General features: G+C 48.9%; 1 protein-coding gene across 1 annotated transcript in view; it reads left to right on the top strand.

Annotated features, from left to right (window-relative positions):
• Tbcd (tubulin folding cofactor D) overlaps positions 1–16,383 on the top strand; it is a 191,184-nt gene that overhangs the window by 13,886 nt on the left and 160,915 nt on the right. Inside the window, exon 7 of the mRNA XM_008839647.3 lies at positions 12,302–12,434. Coding sequence (XP_008837869.1) covers positions 12,302–12,434 — 133 coding nt within the window. The remainder of the gene's footprint in view (positions 1–12,301; positions 12,435–16,383) is intronic.

Below are 16,383 nucleotides of genomic sequence, written 5' to 3'. Positions count from 1 at the left end.
TTAATAATAACCCATGATGGGACTGGAGAGATGGTTCAGTGGTTAAGAGTACTTGCTGCAGACCCGGATTTGGTTCCCAGCATCCACATAATGGCTTATAACTATCTGTAACTCCAGTTCTAGGGAATGCGATACACTCTTCGGGTCTCCTTGGGCACCAGGCACATGTGTGTTGTGCATACATACATGCAGGCACTCACATATACACATAAAATTAAAATAAATCTTTAAAACAGTAGCAACAAAAAGAATCCATTGAGTCCAGTTTGTGCTGCCCGTATGCTTGTGAGCACAGGACCATCCACTGGAATTTGTTTGCTTAATGGGCCACACCCTTAAAGAAAATGGGCCCTCATTCCCCAAGAAGTCATCGGCTGTCCATGGCTCCTCAGGGATGGTGCTTGTGAAGCCCTTGCCTTTTCCTCCTGGAGGAATGTTACCTGGTGTGATCCTGTGCAGGTCCTGTGCAGACACCCACAGCTGCTGTGAGTTCAAGAATCAGCAGTCCTGTCATGTCCAGAAGACCATGTTTTATGCCAGTCCTCCCAGCCTCTGGCCCTTAAGATTTTTCCACCCCCTCTTCCACAGCGGTCCCTGAGTCGGGGTATGTGTGATACAGATGCCCCAGTCTGAGGGTGTGTGTGATACAGATGTCCCATTCGTGGCTGCATGATCCACTGACGTTCTTCGTACTTGGACCAGTTGTCAATTCTGTGCCCACGGTACAGAGAAGCTTCTTGGATGAGGTCTGAGAGCTGTGCTAATCTGCAGGTAGAGAGATAGGACTCTAGAGGGCAGTTTGATAACAGGTCCACTTAGCAGAATAACAGTAGTAGATTCCTTCCTGGGGATGCCTCTTGGCTTAATTACAACACCAGGCATGTGTTTCCTGTGACGTGGGCCTTAAATCCAGTCAGAAACAGGTTGGTTACCCTCAAAACATTTGTGCCACTGTTGTACCCATGAGTGTGCCTTGTCACACTGGTCATTGTTGTAGGTCATGGGGTTCAAAGCTGGGTGAGGCTGTTGCTGACTCCTTCTTTCCCAGCTCTCTACATAACACCTTCCAGTACCATGAGAGCTTCCTGGTTGGTACCACCTGATTTCTCTATGTCCAGTCTGTGCAGTGTCTTTAGCAATAGGGTCTTACCATCAAGTTCTGGTGAGCAGCCAAAGGCTATGTTTTGGGAGTCCTCAGGTCAACTGGAGGGGTGGAATTTCACACCTGGTACTGGGTTTTTAATTTGCAATCTGTGGCTTCTGGGAGATGTTAGGATCCTTTAAAAGATTTTTTTTTTTTTGATTTATTCATTTTTTTTTTTTTTTTTGAGACAGGGTCTCTGTATAGTCTCAGCTGGCCTGGCACTTGCTATGTAGACCAGGATGGCCTTGAACTCACAGAGATCTGCCTGCCTCTGCCTCCTGAGTGCTGGGATTAAAGGCATGCACCACCACACCCAGTTGGTTTATTTTTATTTTATGTGTATATATGTTTTGTCTGCATGAATGTAAGTGTACCATGTGGGTACAGTGCCCACAGAGGCCAGAAGAGGGCATTCAATTCCCCAGGAACTGGAGTTACTGACATTGTTAGCCATCATATGAACCAAACTCAGGTTCTCAGTAAGAGCAGCCAGTGTTCTTAACTGCTGAGCCATCTCTCCAGCCCAGATGTTAAAATTCTTAATAACAGTTGGGCGTGGTGGTGCATGCCTTTAATTCCAGCACTCGGGAGGCAGAGGCAGGCGGATCTCTGGGAGTTTGAGGCCAGTCTTGTCTCCAAAGGAAACCCAGGCCATTGGGGGCTAAAGGGGGGCCCTTTTCAAAAAAAACCAAAAAAAAAAAAAAAAAAAAAAAATCTTAATAACATGATTTTAAATACGTGCATAGTTACCTAAGTTTGAAACTTTAGCATTTTCCTTCCTCCTGTGTTGGTGAAAGTTAAAAGTTGGTTGTGAAGTCTTATTGCTTTGACTGGAAAATGTTGGCACGTCCCATGAGGTGAAGCCGTAGCTTTGCTGTGTCCTCCTCTGTGAAGTGGGAAGAGACACTGGTGTGGCAGAGTATAGCAGAGAGGGTGGCTGCTGACCTCATGGCCCCTGGGAAGCAGAAGAGAGGGCAGGAGCAGGAGGGAGGGATGGACAGACAGGCCAGGGACAAGGTGCAACCCCTCAGGGCATGTCCCAAGTGAGGCACTCCCTTCAGCGAAGTGACATCTGCCTGCCGGTAATGCCATCGCATTGTGAGCCCATCTGGGTCAGTCTCTGCTGAGGTTGGAGTCTTCATAAGCCAATCATTCACTTCCAGGAAAGCCCATCAGCTAAGTCAGCTGATGGGCAGCGTTGGACACTTGATCCTCCAGGACAAACTACAGCAGAAGTAACCATTCACTCTGGAGAAGGAGGCCTACGTGCTCTCTCACTTGGGTGCTGTGGCTGCCTGTATCTGCCTGATCTGCCTGGTTGAGTTACAGCCCTGCTAGTCCCTGGACCTCCGCCTTTTCCTGGCCTGGTCACAGGACATGAACATATTACATGTGTACATGCCTGTCCTCCCAGTTGGTACTGAGATTAGCACTGTCATTCTTGACACTCCACTTAAAACTTTGTGCTTGGTCTGACTGAGTTCTTGGGATGAGTTCCTATGTGTGGAATGAGATTTATGTGTTTGAAATATAGTCACTGCAAAGGTGAAGTAAATGGAAGGCTTTTTTTGATTTGCCAGCAAATGTTTGCTAACTGTTCAGTGAAAAATATTGTCTGATAGGCTGGGTGTGGTTGCATACACCTTTAATCCCAGCACTTGGGAGGCAGAGGCAGTGGATCTCTGTGAGTTCGAGACCAGCGTGGTCTACATAGTGAGATCCGGGTCAGCCAGGGCTACAGGGAGACCCTGTGTCAAAAAGGCCAAGAAAAAGAAAAAAAAGAAAAATATTTTCTGCTTAAAATGTTTTGTTTATAGGGCTGGAGAGATGCTCAGTTAAGAGCACTGGCTGCCCTTGCAGAGGACCCAACTTTGGTTCATCAGTACTTACATAGCAACTAACAATCATCCGTAACTCCAGTTCTAGAGGGATCCGGCATTCTTTTCTGATCTCTGGGGGCATTACATGCATGTGATGTCCTTATATACATGCACACAAAATACTCATACATTGGACGTGGTGGCACATGCTTTTAATCCCAGCACTTGGGAGGCAGAGGCAGGTGGATCTCTGGGAGTTCAAGGCCAACCTGGTCTACACAGAGAGTTCCAGGACATCTGGGGCTACAGGAAGACCCTGTCTCAAAAAACCAAAAAAAAAAAAAAAATTGTGCAGGAAGTAGTTTTTCCTCCTCCTATGTGAATTCTAGGGTTGGACTCAGTATGTCAGGCTTGGCAGCAAGTGACCTTACTATTGAGCCGTTTTACCAGCCCTATTTTCTGTTTTTACTATTTGTTGTGACAAGCCATAATGATGGTGGTAGATTAATATCAGGTGGGCCAGAGAAGGTAAAACCTTAAACCTTTGTTCATTCCTTGGGGTCTTATAGGAAAATCTGCCTGGAACACCAGGTGGGACAGCTGTTGACGACCTCGGAGCCCTTTTGTGCTGATGGCAACAGAAAAAGCATTTCACTTGCTATAGTAGGTATACCAAAGAGAGACTGTTGTCACATGTGGACATTGTATGTGCTGTGCATTCACTGGCTTGTCTCATGTGAGTTCCCTGGGTGCTTGAGTAGACCGACATGGTCTCTGGGAGCAGCCCCAGAGGTTCTCACTGAACCTGTTGATGTGGTTCTGAATCACCTGTGTTCTAGGTCATCTTTTTTGGTGGGATATGGGGATATGAGGAGTGGACCTTTCAGTTACACTGTGTACTTGGTGGAAGCTCTGTCTGCCCTTCTACAGCAGGTGCTGGCATCATCCAGTGCCCCTCTCTGCCTATGGCTCTGGAACCACACCTGTATCCTTTATCAGCTGAACTTTCAAACTGTGGCTGAGCTCCTGGAATCTTTTTGTTCTTTTGAGACAGAGTCCTATTCTTTGTGTAGGCTGGCCTAGAACTTATTGTGTGGCCCGGGCTGTTCGGGCTGTTCTCCCACAAGCAGTAACCTTCCTTCAGTGCCCTCACCCCCCCAGTCCACGTGTTGCTTCCTGATGTGCACACGGATGTGGGGTGCCATCTACTGGGTCATGGACAACCTACCATGGACCTACTGCTGAAGAAAACAGGAGTCCTTCCCCTAGTGGCCATCCACTGCCTATAGCTCCTCAGCTAGGGGTGGGCCTCATGAGCCTCTTCCCTCTCCATGCTGGAGCGTGGACTGGCTTGGTCTTGTGCAGGTCTTACGCTGGCAACCGCAGCTGCTGTGAGTTCATGAGTGTAACAGCCCTGGTGTGTATATTATTTCACAGCATTTTTCCCCAACCTCTGGCTTTGTTCTAGTTTGTTTCTCCATTGTTGTGACAAAACACTCTGACCACTACCAACCTGGGGAGGAAAGGGTTTATTTGTCTTACATCTCCTGGGTAGAGCTCATCAGGGAGCCCAAGGTTAGGAACTCAGGGCAGGAACCTGGAGGCAGGAGCAGGAGCACAGGCCATGGAGGAATGCTGCTTACTGGCTTGCTCCCCTGGCCTCGCTCAGCCTGCTTTCTTATGCTACACAGGCCCACCTGCCCAGGGGTGGCACCACCCACAGTGGGCCGGGCCCTCCCACATCACTCAACAATCAAGAAGATGCCCGACAGACTTGGCCACAGGCCAGTCTAATAGAGGCAATTCCCCAACTGAGGCTCCCTCAACCCAGGTGTGTCAAGTTGACACTAAAGCTATCCAGCACAGGCTCTTACAATGTTTCTGGCCCCTCCTCTGTGAGGTTCCCTGAGTCTTGCAAGGAATTGTGTTTTATAGATGTTCCACTGAGGGATGAACACACAACAGTCACCTGTTCTCTGCATTTTGACCAGTTGTGAGTCTGTTAACTACCATCCACACATAAGGAAGTTTCTCTGCGAGTGAGAGTTGCTCACTTCTGGGTATGAGGCTGAGTGTTTAGAAGGTAGCTTGATGCCATGTCCCTTTAACAACATATTTGTAGGAGGGCCTGTGACCTCCCCAGCCATGGGTTGTCAGGTTTACAGTGCCAGGCACGAACGTCCTGTGGAGTGGTCCTCAAGTCCAAATAGAAAGTGTTTGATTATCCCTGTAGCACATATGCCACTGTTGCCTTGATGGGCTGACCTTGCCAGGCACACCATTTTCTTTTCTTTTTTTTTTTTTTTTTTTGTGGTCTTTTTGAGACCGGGTCTTCCTGTAGCCCCAGCTGCCCTGGAACTCACTATGTAGACCAGGCTGGCCTTGAACTCACAGAGATCCGCCTGCTTCTGCCTCCTGAGTACTGGGATTAAAGGCGTATGCCACCATGCCTGGCCCTAGGCACCCATTTTTATAGGTCACTGGATTCACACCTGAGTAAGACTCTGATGACTTTTCTCCAGCAGAAGCCTGAACATCTCCTTTCAGCACTTTGAAAGCTAGCCAGCAGGGAGGAAGCTTCCAGATCGGAACCAGCTTGATTCACCATGTCTTGTGATCAAAATGTCTTTAGCAATAGAGTTTTACCTTCAAGTTCTAGGGGTAACCAAGAGCACCGGCACCAGCCTGTGTGGTTTGGGGTTTGGGGTCTCTAGGACCCCCTCCTGAAGCTCCTGATACTGTTGCCGAGATAGAGGTGCCACCTTATGGAAACTTACAGAGGATGAGGCATCAGTCTTGAAAAGCAGCTGTTCTTTGCTGTGTGGAAGGAACACTAGGCGCGATGGTGTTCCTGTAGTGTCAGCGCTTGAGAGGCAGAGGCAGGACAACCCCTGGAGCTCTGGTGACGTGTGCTACGTTTTGTCTTTTTCTGCTCTTATTAAATTGAACACACGTAGCAGTCTCACAAGTAGCAGTTTTCTTTTCTGTTTTTGTGACCACTGACTTCTGTGTATACTGTCAGGCTGTGTCGCCTCTGTCTTCATGAGAACATGTGCAACTTGGTGTGATGCAAGCCTGTTTCGGCATCTGGATTGTTTTCTGTGGGTTGGTCATTGAGGTGGACATCTTGGGTCTCAATGTTCTGCTGTGCAGTTCCCCTCTTGGGCCCTGGTTGTGTCAGACAGCCTGCAGAACACACAGCCTTGAGCTGGACTGAACAGGTCTTGTTCATTTGAAATATTTAATTGGTGTCTGTATTTGTTACATTTGCATTTTTGTGACCAAAGTTCTTGAAAAGAAACATGGTAAGGAGGGTGTGCTGGACAGCTTTAGTGTCAACTTGACACACCTGGGTTGAGGGAGCCTCAATCAGGGAATTGCCTCTATTGGACTGGCCTGTGGCCATGTCTGAAGGGCATCTTCTTGATGAGTGATGTGGGAGGGCCCAGCCCACTGTGGGTGGTGCCACCCCTGGGCAGGTGGGCCTGTGTTGCATAAGAAAGCAGGCTGAGCAGGGGCCAGGGGAGCAAGCCAGTCAGCAGCGTTCCTCCATGGCCTGTGCTCCAGCTCCTGCCTCCAGGTTCCTGCCCTGAGTTCCTACCTTGGGCTCCCTGATGAACTGTGACCCGGGAGATGTAAGACAAACAAACCTTTTCCTCTCCAAGTTGGTATTGGTCAGAGTATTTTGTCACAGCAATGAAGAACAAACTAGGACAGAGGGTGTTGCAGAAAGGCTCAGGTTATGGTGGTGGGAGGCTGTTTATGTGTGATGGACCAGGAAGCAGAGAGCCCAGGCTTTCAGAGGCCTGTCAGGTAATCCGCCCCCCAAAGTCTCTTCAGTGCCGTCCCCCAATAGAGCCATTAGCTGGGGAGTAAGCATTCAAAATGTGAGCATGAGGAACATTTCAGATTCACACCATTGCAGTGTCTCACCAGCTGCTGATAAGGGTCCTCACTTTTCTTGTTTGAGGCATCATCTATCCCCTGTGACATGACCCCTAATCTCTGACCCTGATCTCTGATCCCAGTCAGATTCTTGGAGCTGTTTGTTCCCTTGCAGTGTGTGCGGGAAGGATTTTCCAGGCGATTTTTGGCTTTTGTTTTCTTTTTTTGGACCTCCTCCCTGCTCCCCTTTTCCTCCTCCCATCTCCCTCCCTCCATTCATCGTCCTCCCTCCATCTTTCCTTCCGTCCTCCCTCCCTCCCCCTCCCGTCCTCCCTCCATCTTTCCCTCTGTCCTCCCTCCGTCCCTTGATCCTTCAGTATCTTCCTTTAAAGCTCAGGCTGGACTTGAACTTGCTAGGAAGTTCAGGCTCTCCTTACTCGTAATCCTCGGATTATGATTGTGCACAACCATGAGTAACTGAAGTAAACCTTTTAACTTCAATGTCAAACAAGTTATTAAAAAATTATTTGACTATTTTTACTGTTAAGCTCAAAATTGGTACCAATTAAGAGTTTAGCAAATAGTTACATTTGTTCTGGTTTTGGGGGCACAGACTCTTCTACTTGGCATCTTTAGGTTTATGTTATGAGACGTTTCCCTTTCCCTCTAGTCTGTGTATTGGGTTCCTCAGCTGTCAGCAGTGGTCAGTGCCACAGCTCGCTGGCCTGGGTAGTTTGGGACCCTGGGACTTACAGGCTTGCCAGTCTCTGTTGGGAACCAGAGCCTACAGTTTCTCGATTCTGGCTTTTTGTAGACTTCTGACCTTTAGTCTTAGCTCTCCTCTCTCTTTCCTTCTGCTGTCATTTTTGCTCTGCCCTGGCTGCTGTCTTGAACTGTCCATCCAACTGTCCGCTACAGTCACTGTCAGAGTTGTTGCTGTTTGGCAGCAGCTGCCACTGTCCCTTTGCTGATTCAGGCTTCGCTTCAGCAGGGTGGGTGGCTGTCAGCCGCAGTCATGTGGCTCTGCCTCCTCTGGTTGCTGCTCTGCCTCCCTCCAGCTGGGGGGCCGGGCAGCAGCTTTGCCACTTGTGTGGCTTCAGTGCAGGTTACTCTGTCATTTCTGTGCCTGTTTTGCTGTCTCTGCTGTTTTTTTTTTTTTTTTAAATTTTTTTTAGATTTTATTATTTTTACTTTGTGTATATGTGTGTTTTACTCGCATGTATGAAAGTGCACCCATGTCATGTAGTGCCCACAGAGGCCAGAAGAGGGCATCGGATTCCCTGGAACTGGAGTTATAGATAGTTGTTAGTTGCCGTATAGGTGCTGGGAACTGAACCTGGGTCTTCTGCAAGAGCAGCCAGTGCTCTTAACTACTGAGCCATCTCTCCAGCCTCCCTGCTGTTTCTTATTTTCCTGCCTAGCCCACTGACCAAAAGGAGGTAAGGAAAGACTATGAAAAAGGCCTTTTATGTGACCTCATATTGCAATACCAGGGAGACATCACAGGAGAGCGTTTCTAGCCGGCATTCTACTTGAGCAAAACGGCCTACTTATGTAGCCAGAGGGAGCCAACAGTCATAGCAAGCCTTTCATACAAGCGATTTGTGTTTATAGGTTTTGCTCTTCTCTGTAGGCCTTCTGCGAGGCTTCCAGGGGAAGTGCTCCTGGGTCTGGCCTGGGTTGGAATGGTTGTAGGGCCATCTACAGTTCACTGAGACTTGTGCTAGCAAAAAAAGTCTGGTGCAGTGTGTCTGAAAGGGTTCTGGCTTGTTTAGTACCTGATGGCCGTTTTTGCTCAAAGGAGCAGCAAAGGTAGTCCAACAACTGCCGATGAGGGAGTCACAACTGTCCCATACCCCAGATTCTTTGGTTATTATAGGATGATGCATAGCAGAGGCAGAGCTTATGGTGAGAGTTTAAAGGTACCATTAACAAAATAATGATGTACACAGTGCTTTGACAATCCTTCATATTCTTCTGGCACCCTGAGAAGTGGGTCTCACTCATCTCACAGCACTGGGATAGCAGTGCTGATTGGGAGCCTGAGCTGCTCTCCCATGAGATGGCAGTTCCTGAGTGTGGGAGCTCATGGGTGCTTTACCAGTGCCTGAAGGTCTGGTTCTTTAGTCAAGCTCTGCCGTGATTCTCAGAGCTGTTCTCAGGGGCTCGTGGTTATGAGAACAGCAGCACTCCAGCTCCAGATCAGGACTTAGCAGCAGCACTCCAGCTCCAGATCAGCACTTAACAGCAGCACTCCAGCTCCAGATCAGGACTTAGCAGCAGCACTCCAGCTCCAGATCAGCACTTAACAGCAGCACTCCAGCTCCAGATCAGGACTTAGCAGCAGCACTCCAGCTCCAGATCAGGACTTAGCAGCAGCACTCCAGCTCCAGATCAGGACTTAGCAGCAGCACTCCAGCTCCAGATCAGGACTTAGCTTCAAAATTCTTAATTATATTCATAAACCCCCTCCCCTATCTGCACCCCCATTAAGAATTTTAAACTTTTTTTTTTTGGTCTTTTTTTGAGAATTTTAAATTCTTAATCATAATTCTTTTTAAAAAATATTTATTATTTTTATGTGTATGAGTGTATTGCCTGCATGTATGTGAGTGCACCCATGTCGTGCAGTGCCATGGAGGTCAGAAGAGGGCTTTGGATTCCCCTGGAACTGGAGTTAAGGACGGCTCATAGCCGCCATGTGGGTGCTGGGAATCGAATCCAGGTCCTCTGCAAGAACAGTCAGTGCTCTTAACCACTGAGCCGTCTCTCCAGTCCCTTAATCATATTCTTAAACCCCTTCTCCTGTCTGCACCCCATTGTCCCCCCACCAGATTTCATGCATTCTGTCATGTTAAGGCCTGTTGTGTCCTAGATGTTCCTCTGTGATTTCATCCACTGGAGCCTGATCAGCTTATGTAGCGTCACTCCCTTAAAGAAGACCTGCTCTCTCTCACCCAGCGGTGACCAACTGCCAGTAGTTCCTTGGCTAAGGTTGAGACTTTCTGCCCAGTTCAATACCGGGTTTTTGTTTCGTTTGAGTATGTATGGGTCTTGTGCATGCTGTCACCATTGCTGTGAGTTCTATTACAAAGTTCCACAACTTGTCAGACACAGAGAATAAGTGTCTGTGAGATGCCCACCCCTAAGTGGCACATCTGCAATGGAACTGCCACACCTGAGGCTCAGGGAGCACAGTGGAACGGGGTAGAGAGAGCACTAAGGCATCTCTCAATGCCCACCAGCAAAGCTTCCTTATGTAACAGAGGGCGATTAACACAGAAGGCCACAACTGGCCAAAATGTAGAGAATGAGAGACTACAGACTGTGTCCCGGGACAGGACTCCTGTACTATAAACCTTTGCTACCCAGGGCTCAGGGACCACTGCAGAAGAGGGGGTGGGAAGATTGTAAGAGCCAGGGCAGTGGATGACTACAAGGAAAGAATTTTCCAAGCTTCTGGGAACTTGCTCTTAGGGACTTATAGTAAATTTTTTTTTAAAGACAGGATCTTGTACTGTGTCCCAGGCTGGGGCTTAAACTCACCAGGATCTGGGTCAGCTTCCTGAATGATGTGATGATAGGTACCTCGAACTCACAGATCCGCCTCACAAATGTTGGGATTAAAGGCGTGCGCCACCGCACTTGGTTCTGTTATTTTTTTAAGTGGGAAAAGTACATATAACCTATAATGTCATGTGAGGGCCTACTTCCTTTGCAAACTTGCCTTGTGTGATTTTATTAATACATGAACTTGAGTTGGATATGTGTGCACTATCTCCTCTGCTCTCCCTGTGGGGACACTGATGTTGAGGCTGTGAGTGTGATAGGAAGCAGTCTTGAGCTGGCTCTTATGTGCTTTCTGGAGGGCACGGGAGGGGGCATGGAGGCACAGGGCAGTGTGCTGACTTGTCGCCCCAGCTGGTGCTTATATCTCCTCCCACTCTGCCCCTCTCAGGGTTGGCTGGCAGCCTTGCTCATGATCCTGAGTGCTCACTGCTTTATCCTGGGGGTTCAGGGTTGGAGGTCAGGCTGAGGATCACGCCTTTAACTGTTGACACTAGAAATAGTGCCGTGGAGTTTTCTGTATGTGATTCAGATCCTCATGCTCGAGTGTAGATTTTTTTTTTTCTTTTGGTCTTTTTATTTATTTTTTGGTCTTTTTGAGACAGGGTCTCCTGTAGCCCCAGCTGGCCTGGAACTCACTATGTAGACTAGGCTGGCCTCAAACTCACAGAGATCCGCCTGCCTCTGCCTCCCGAGTGCTGGGATTAAAGGTGTATATCATCATGTGATGATGAAAGCCCTTTTAATGAAAGCCCTGGGCCTCCTTTTCCTGCCCACTGAAATAGTATCCCTGGGAGGACACATGAGTTCTGCCTGGCCTCCTAAGGTTTGCACACACTCCTTGCAGACCGGTCAGGCATCTCCAGGTAGGCACCTGCACCTACACTCTTAGGGGGTGGGAAGAAGCAGCATTAGAACTTTTTTTCTTACAGCAAGAGATGTTACACTTGCCTAAAGTTTTAATGGTTGACTTTCCCATGGAGGGAGTCTGTGCCCATGAACCTTAGCAGGAGGTAAACACAGGGCTTTGTGAGTACTACTTAGGGCAAGAGTCTGGTCATCCCTGCCGCCTGGCCCCTACACAGCTCGTCTTAGCTCCTTTGGCCCCAGGGCTGTGCTCTCACTGCTTCCTGGGACCAGAGCTCCTCCATCTGGTTGGTGGCCCTCCCAGCTCCGCTCTACTTTGCAGCCCCCTGCGCTTGTCTGTGTGCCTTCTGTGGGGAGGCAGCACCTTCTCTGTCCTCCCCCTCCATTTGCTTTCCGGTTTCCTTTTTCATGTTTCTGCTTTTTCTTTTGACATCTTCCCGAGGTCAGGACTTTGCATGTTTTCTCCATTGCAAGGCCTGTCTAGAGTCACTGAGCAGAGAGCTGGGCTTACATTGTCAGCTGGTGTTAGGGGTGACAAAATGGGCCAGTGTAGCATGTGGGGTGAATGTAATGTGACCCATAGAGGTTGTGGTAGAAAGGTCCTTGGGTTGGGGTTGGCCCTGGGCCAGGCTGTTGGGGGTATGTCTTAAGGTAAGGGTGCAATTGGAAGGAGTCAGGGCTGGGAAGTTGGTAGCTGCTTCCTGGTATGGTGGGGACAAAGATGTCTGTTGGTCTGTGAAGCTACTGATGAGTTGCGGGGGCCCAGGAGGGTGGAGGTGAGGATGTGAAGCCAGTGTGTGACATCAGATCCTGGTGGGGAATCTGCTGCTGGGCTGTGATGGTGAGCGACCTGGTTTCCAGAGAGAGGGTTTGTGTAAAGGGGCAGCTGACCTGTGTAGGGACATGTGACTGGGAGGGTACCCGAGGGGGACATGTGTGCAGTGCGTGTTGGGACATGGATGAGTTCTCCACCTTGGAGACTTGCTGAGCTGTCTCCCGCTTCCTTGTTCCCCCACAGGTTTATCGCACGTCCCGATGTGAAGCAGAGAAAGATGGCCAGCTTCCTGGACTGGAGCCTGTGCACCTTGGCAGGCTCCTCTTTCCATACCATCGAGGGGGTCATTACTATGGATGGCATGCTGCAGGCCTTGGTGAGCACTGCCCACAGGGCTCTGGTAGGCTGGACGACATTCTCCTGGCCCTCATGAGCACTGCCTCACGGGGCAGCTTGTGCTGGGAGGCTGCAGGAGTGATGCTGACCCTGGACTGTAGGTGCTGGTCTGCTGGGATTCCAGGTTGGACTTATTGGAACAGGGTGGGGTTTATTTGCCTCACAGGATTATGGTTTCTTTCTCCACTCCAGTGGGCTGTACAGAGGTGTACACAGCTGCTCAGGAAGGCTGAAGAGTGGTGCTTCACCACCAGAGGGCAGTGCTGCCCACACCACAGCCAGGTCCTTGAGGTCTTACTAAGGTTCATCGGCACAGTTCGTGGAGAAGGCAGCTAGTTGACATCTGATTTTATTTGGAGATGTGGATCACGGCATTTTTAGTATCCATGTTTTGGCAGAGACCCTGGTGCCTATCTAGGGAGGCCCATTGTGTCCTTTTGCCTGTTGGCAGTCTTCTCTCCTGTTAAAGATTTTATTTTAATTTAAAAAATTTTGAGACACGGTCTCACTATGTAACTCTGGCGGGCCTAGAGCTTTCTATGTAGACCAGGCTGGGTTCAAACTCACAGAGATTGACCTGCCTCTATCTCCCAAGTGCTGGGGCTAAAGGTGTACGCCACCACACCTGGCTTCTTGTTTTTATTTATTTATTTTGAATAAAATTTATTTCAATTTTATGAGTGTGTTTACCTGCCTGTGTGTAAGTGTACCATGTATTTGCCTGATGCCCTGGCAGGCTAGAAGAGGGTGTTGGATCCCATGGAACTGGAGTTAGAGATGGTTGTGAGCTGCCGTGTGGGTGCTGGGGACCTAACCCAGGTCCTCTGCAGGAGCAGCCAGTGCTCTTAGCCTCTGTACCATCTCTCCAGCCCCAGGGTTTGGCATTCTTGAGGATTGTGGATGGCCCTCTGGGGCTGCAGCTCCAGGTCAGCAACCTCTTCTGCTCTTTCTTTGATTGCAGTGGTTAAGGTTTATTTGAGTGTGGTCTCGTCCTTGTCTTGGAGGCTGAGGAAGACAGGTCAGTGAGAGCAGGTCCTTTGGAGGGTGTTTGATTGGAGGCAACCAGTCATACATTGTTTTCCTCTCTGTGCCCCTCACCATGCAGGTCCTGATGCAGGTGGGAGGTGTTAGGCCTGATAGAGAGCATGCAGGTGGCCAGTATCCCTCAGAGTGGATAGGCCACTGTGGGTAGGGAGATTGAGTGGAGAGTGCTAGACCCCCATATCTGCTGCTGCAGCCCTGAGCGCATCCTGTATGGGGGAATGAAAAATGTTTTGACATCTGTTTCTTTCCAGTTGTGTTACTATTGCCTTCATGGGTCTGTTACTAAAAATGTGGGAAAGAAACCTGGGCAGATAGGACGTTTCCTGTGTCTCGTACACCCACTCATGGTGTTATAGCAGTTTAGAATCAAGATGTATCTCACTGGTCATGAGCAGTTTGCCCATGAGGTGACTAGTTCAGTCATTTGGTATGTCCACGAAGTTGTGCATCCCCCATTGTCTCCCTCTAGCACGTTGTCACTCCACATGCCACACCAGTCTCCATAGTGCCACCTCTCTGTGGAGGTGCTTGTTTTGGGTCTTCCACGTACATAGAATTGTGCATTGGAAGCTTTCTTCACTTAGCCTGGTGTTCGTAAGGGCCAGCACTCTATGGTGTTGGTACTTTGTTTTTTATGACCTCTGTGTGGTTGGTTTTGGCTATCGTGAGCAACGCTGCTGGGATGTAGAAGTTGTGTTGTATTAGTTTATGCTTTCAGGTCTCTTGAATATGTATCAGTAGTTTTCTCTTGTGTGTGGTAATAATGACTTCACTCAGCAGGTAGTACTCCAGGTGTTTATCTTTCTCCTCAGCTCATAGTTTCTTCTGGTGGTGCTAGCTATCAGACCAAGAGGCTTGCACATGTAAGCAAGCACTGAACCATCTAGCTTTACCCCAGGCCTCTACAGTAGCTTTAGAAAAACTAACACTATTTCATTTTTGAAGTCCTTTTATAAAATGTGATTGTGGGGCTAGAGAGATGGCTCAACAGTTAGGGTTACTTACTGTGCTTGCAGAGGACCTGAGTTTGGTTCCATCAGGTGGCTCACAATTGCCTGTAACTCCAGTTCCAGGGATCTTACACCCTCTCCTGGCCTCCTTGGGTACCACATACATGAGACATACACATACACATAAATAAAGTCTTAAAAAATTATGGCTACATACCTGTCGTATTGATCAAATGAGAGTGTCTGCCTGTTCCAGGTGTCTTTGGAGTTTGTAAGAACAGATGCACAGCCCAAGCTTGTACCGGCTATGTGAAAAGCCTGAAAGAGGATTTCATTGCAATTTTCATTTTAATTGCAGCAGTGAAGGTAGCTGTAGCCTGCCTGTGGCTAACCCTGAAAGATAGTGTGAGGAAGGAAGAGGGACAGAAGGGTAGAGGCCACCACTGCTGTGCTCCCCAGCCAATGGTTCACAGATCCTATGGATGTTGTACATTTGTGTTTTAGGTAACTGGTGAGGTGGTGAATTGAGATGGTTAATTTGAAGGTTGTGTGTAAGTGGGCTCTTAATTTTTTGGCTTGAGTGCTTTAAAAAAACTTTTGCATTTATTTATTGTGTGTGCGTGTGCGCACATGTGCGCACGTACATGCCACAGTTCTTGAATGGAGGTCAGAGGACAGCTTTCAGAAGTTGGTTCTTTCCTTCCACAGTGTGGTTCTGGGGATTGAACTCATTGGTCAGGCTTGGTGGAAAGTACCTTGACCCACTGAGTCAGCTCTCCGCATCCCTCCCCCGTTTAATGTGGTATGTTTTACTATATAATCTTGGGTGGTTTGGAATTTGCTCTTGTAGACTAGGCTGGCCTTGAACTTGTGTTGATCCTCCTGCCTCTGCCCCCTCAGAGCTGGGGCTTCAGGCCTGTGCCACATCACCTGGTGTGGCATGAGTCTTCCTGAAAAGTTTTAGGTCAAGAGAACATAGGAAGGTCCCGACAGAATGCGGCTAGAGCCTGTTAATCCTGGTAGCTCCTCAGGGAAGGTGTTGGACCTATCTAGCAAGTACATGTGTTTGGTACATGGGAGGCAGGGCAGGCGTGGTTAATCTTGGGAGTCAGTAGGTTAGACCAGCTTTGTTAGGCAGCTGTCTGCATTCTTTTTTGGGGGCCAGGGGTGGTGAGAAGGATCTTGTTTTCCTGCCCAGGCTGGCTTCTGCCTCCCAAGTGTAGGGATTATGGGCCTGTGTCACTGTACCCGGTTAGCAGTCTGTATTTCAGGGGGCTTGAGGGTCTTCTGTAGGTAGTCTTGCTAGCCTGGTTTGGGAGTTTCTTGTTTTGCTCTGCCCACAGCTGGAGAGATCATGGCTGGCAGAGTCATCAGGTTGCCTACTCAGGGGAGGTAGGCTCCTGTGGAAGATGGTGCTGGCCTACCTTAAGACCCCTTGGAGGGCTCAGTGGTGGTCTTGGCCAGATGCCCCTGGGCTTGTCCTTTGGGGTTTGGGGAAGTCACTGGGGCTGCTTCTTGCCTAGCAGCTTTTTTAAATTTTTTTTTATTTTTTAAGTCATCTTTTTCTTCTCTCTGTGGTTCCTGAGTTTCCTGTCTCTTTCCTTTGTGGGAGGTGCAGAGAACACAGATTGTGCTCAGACCCTAGAGCTGCCCTGTCCCCCTGCCAGTTGTGTGAGTGCGTTGAGATTCCTTTTAGTGGAGTTAAACCAGGCAGACTGTGTGGAGGTACGTTTTAAATTTATTTAGACATCTCAAATTCCACCGGGGGGAGTTCTCTCTCTTTCTCCTTGCTCCCGAGGTGTAAAAAGGCTTCCCAGAGGCTTAGAAAAGTTGAGCCTCCTGCCCCCCAGCTGGGTGTGTAGCAAGGGAGGGGAAGATACAGCTCTCTCTGCGTTGAGGGAGGGGCAGAGCTGCTTTCTCTCTGTGCTGTTGGGG

Source organism: Nannospalax galili, unplaced genomic scaffold (genome assembly GCF_000622305.1).
Source record: "Nannospalax galili isolate Female #2095 unplaced genomic scaffold, S.galili_v1.0 scaffold679, whole genome shotgun sequence".
Taxonomy (NCBI): Eukaryota; Metazoa; Chordata; class Mammalia; order Rodentia; family Spalacidae; genus Nannospalax; species Nannospalax galili.
Note: the sequence above shows the minus strand (reverse complement) of the source record. Positions and strands in the feature narration are given on the sequence as shown.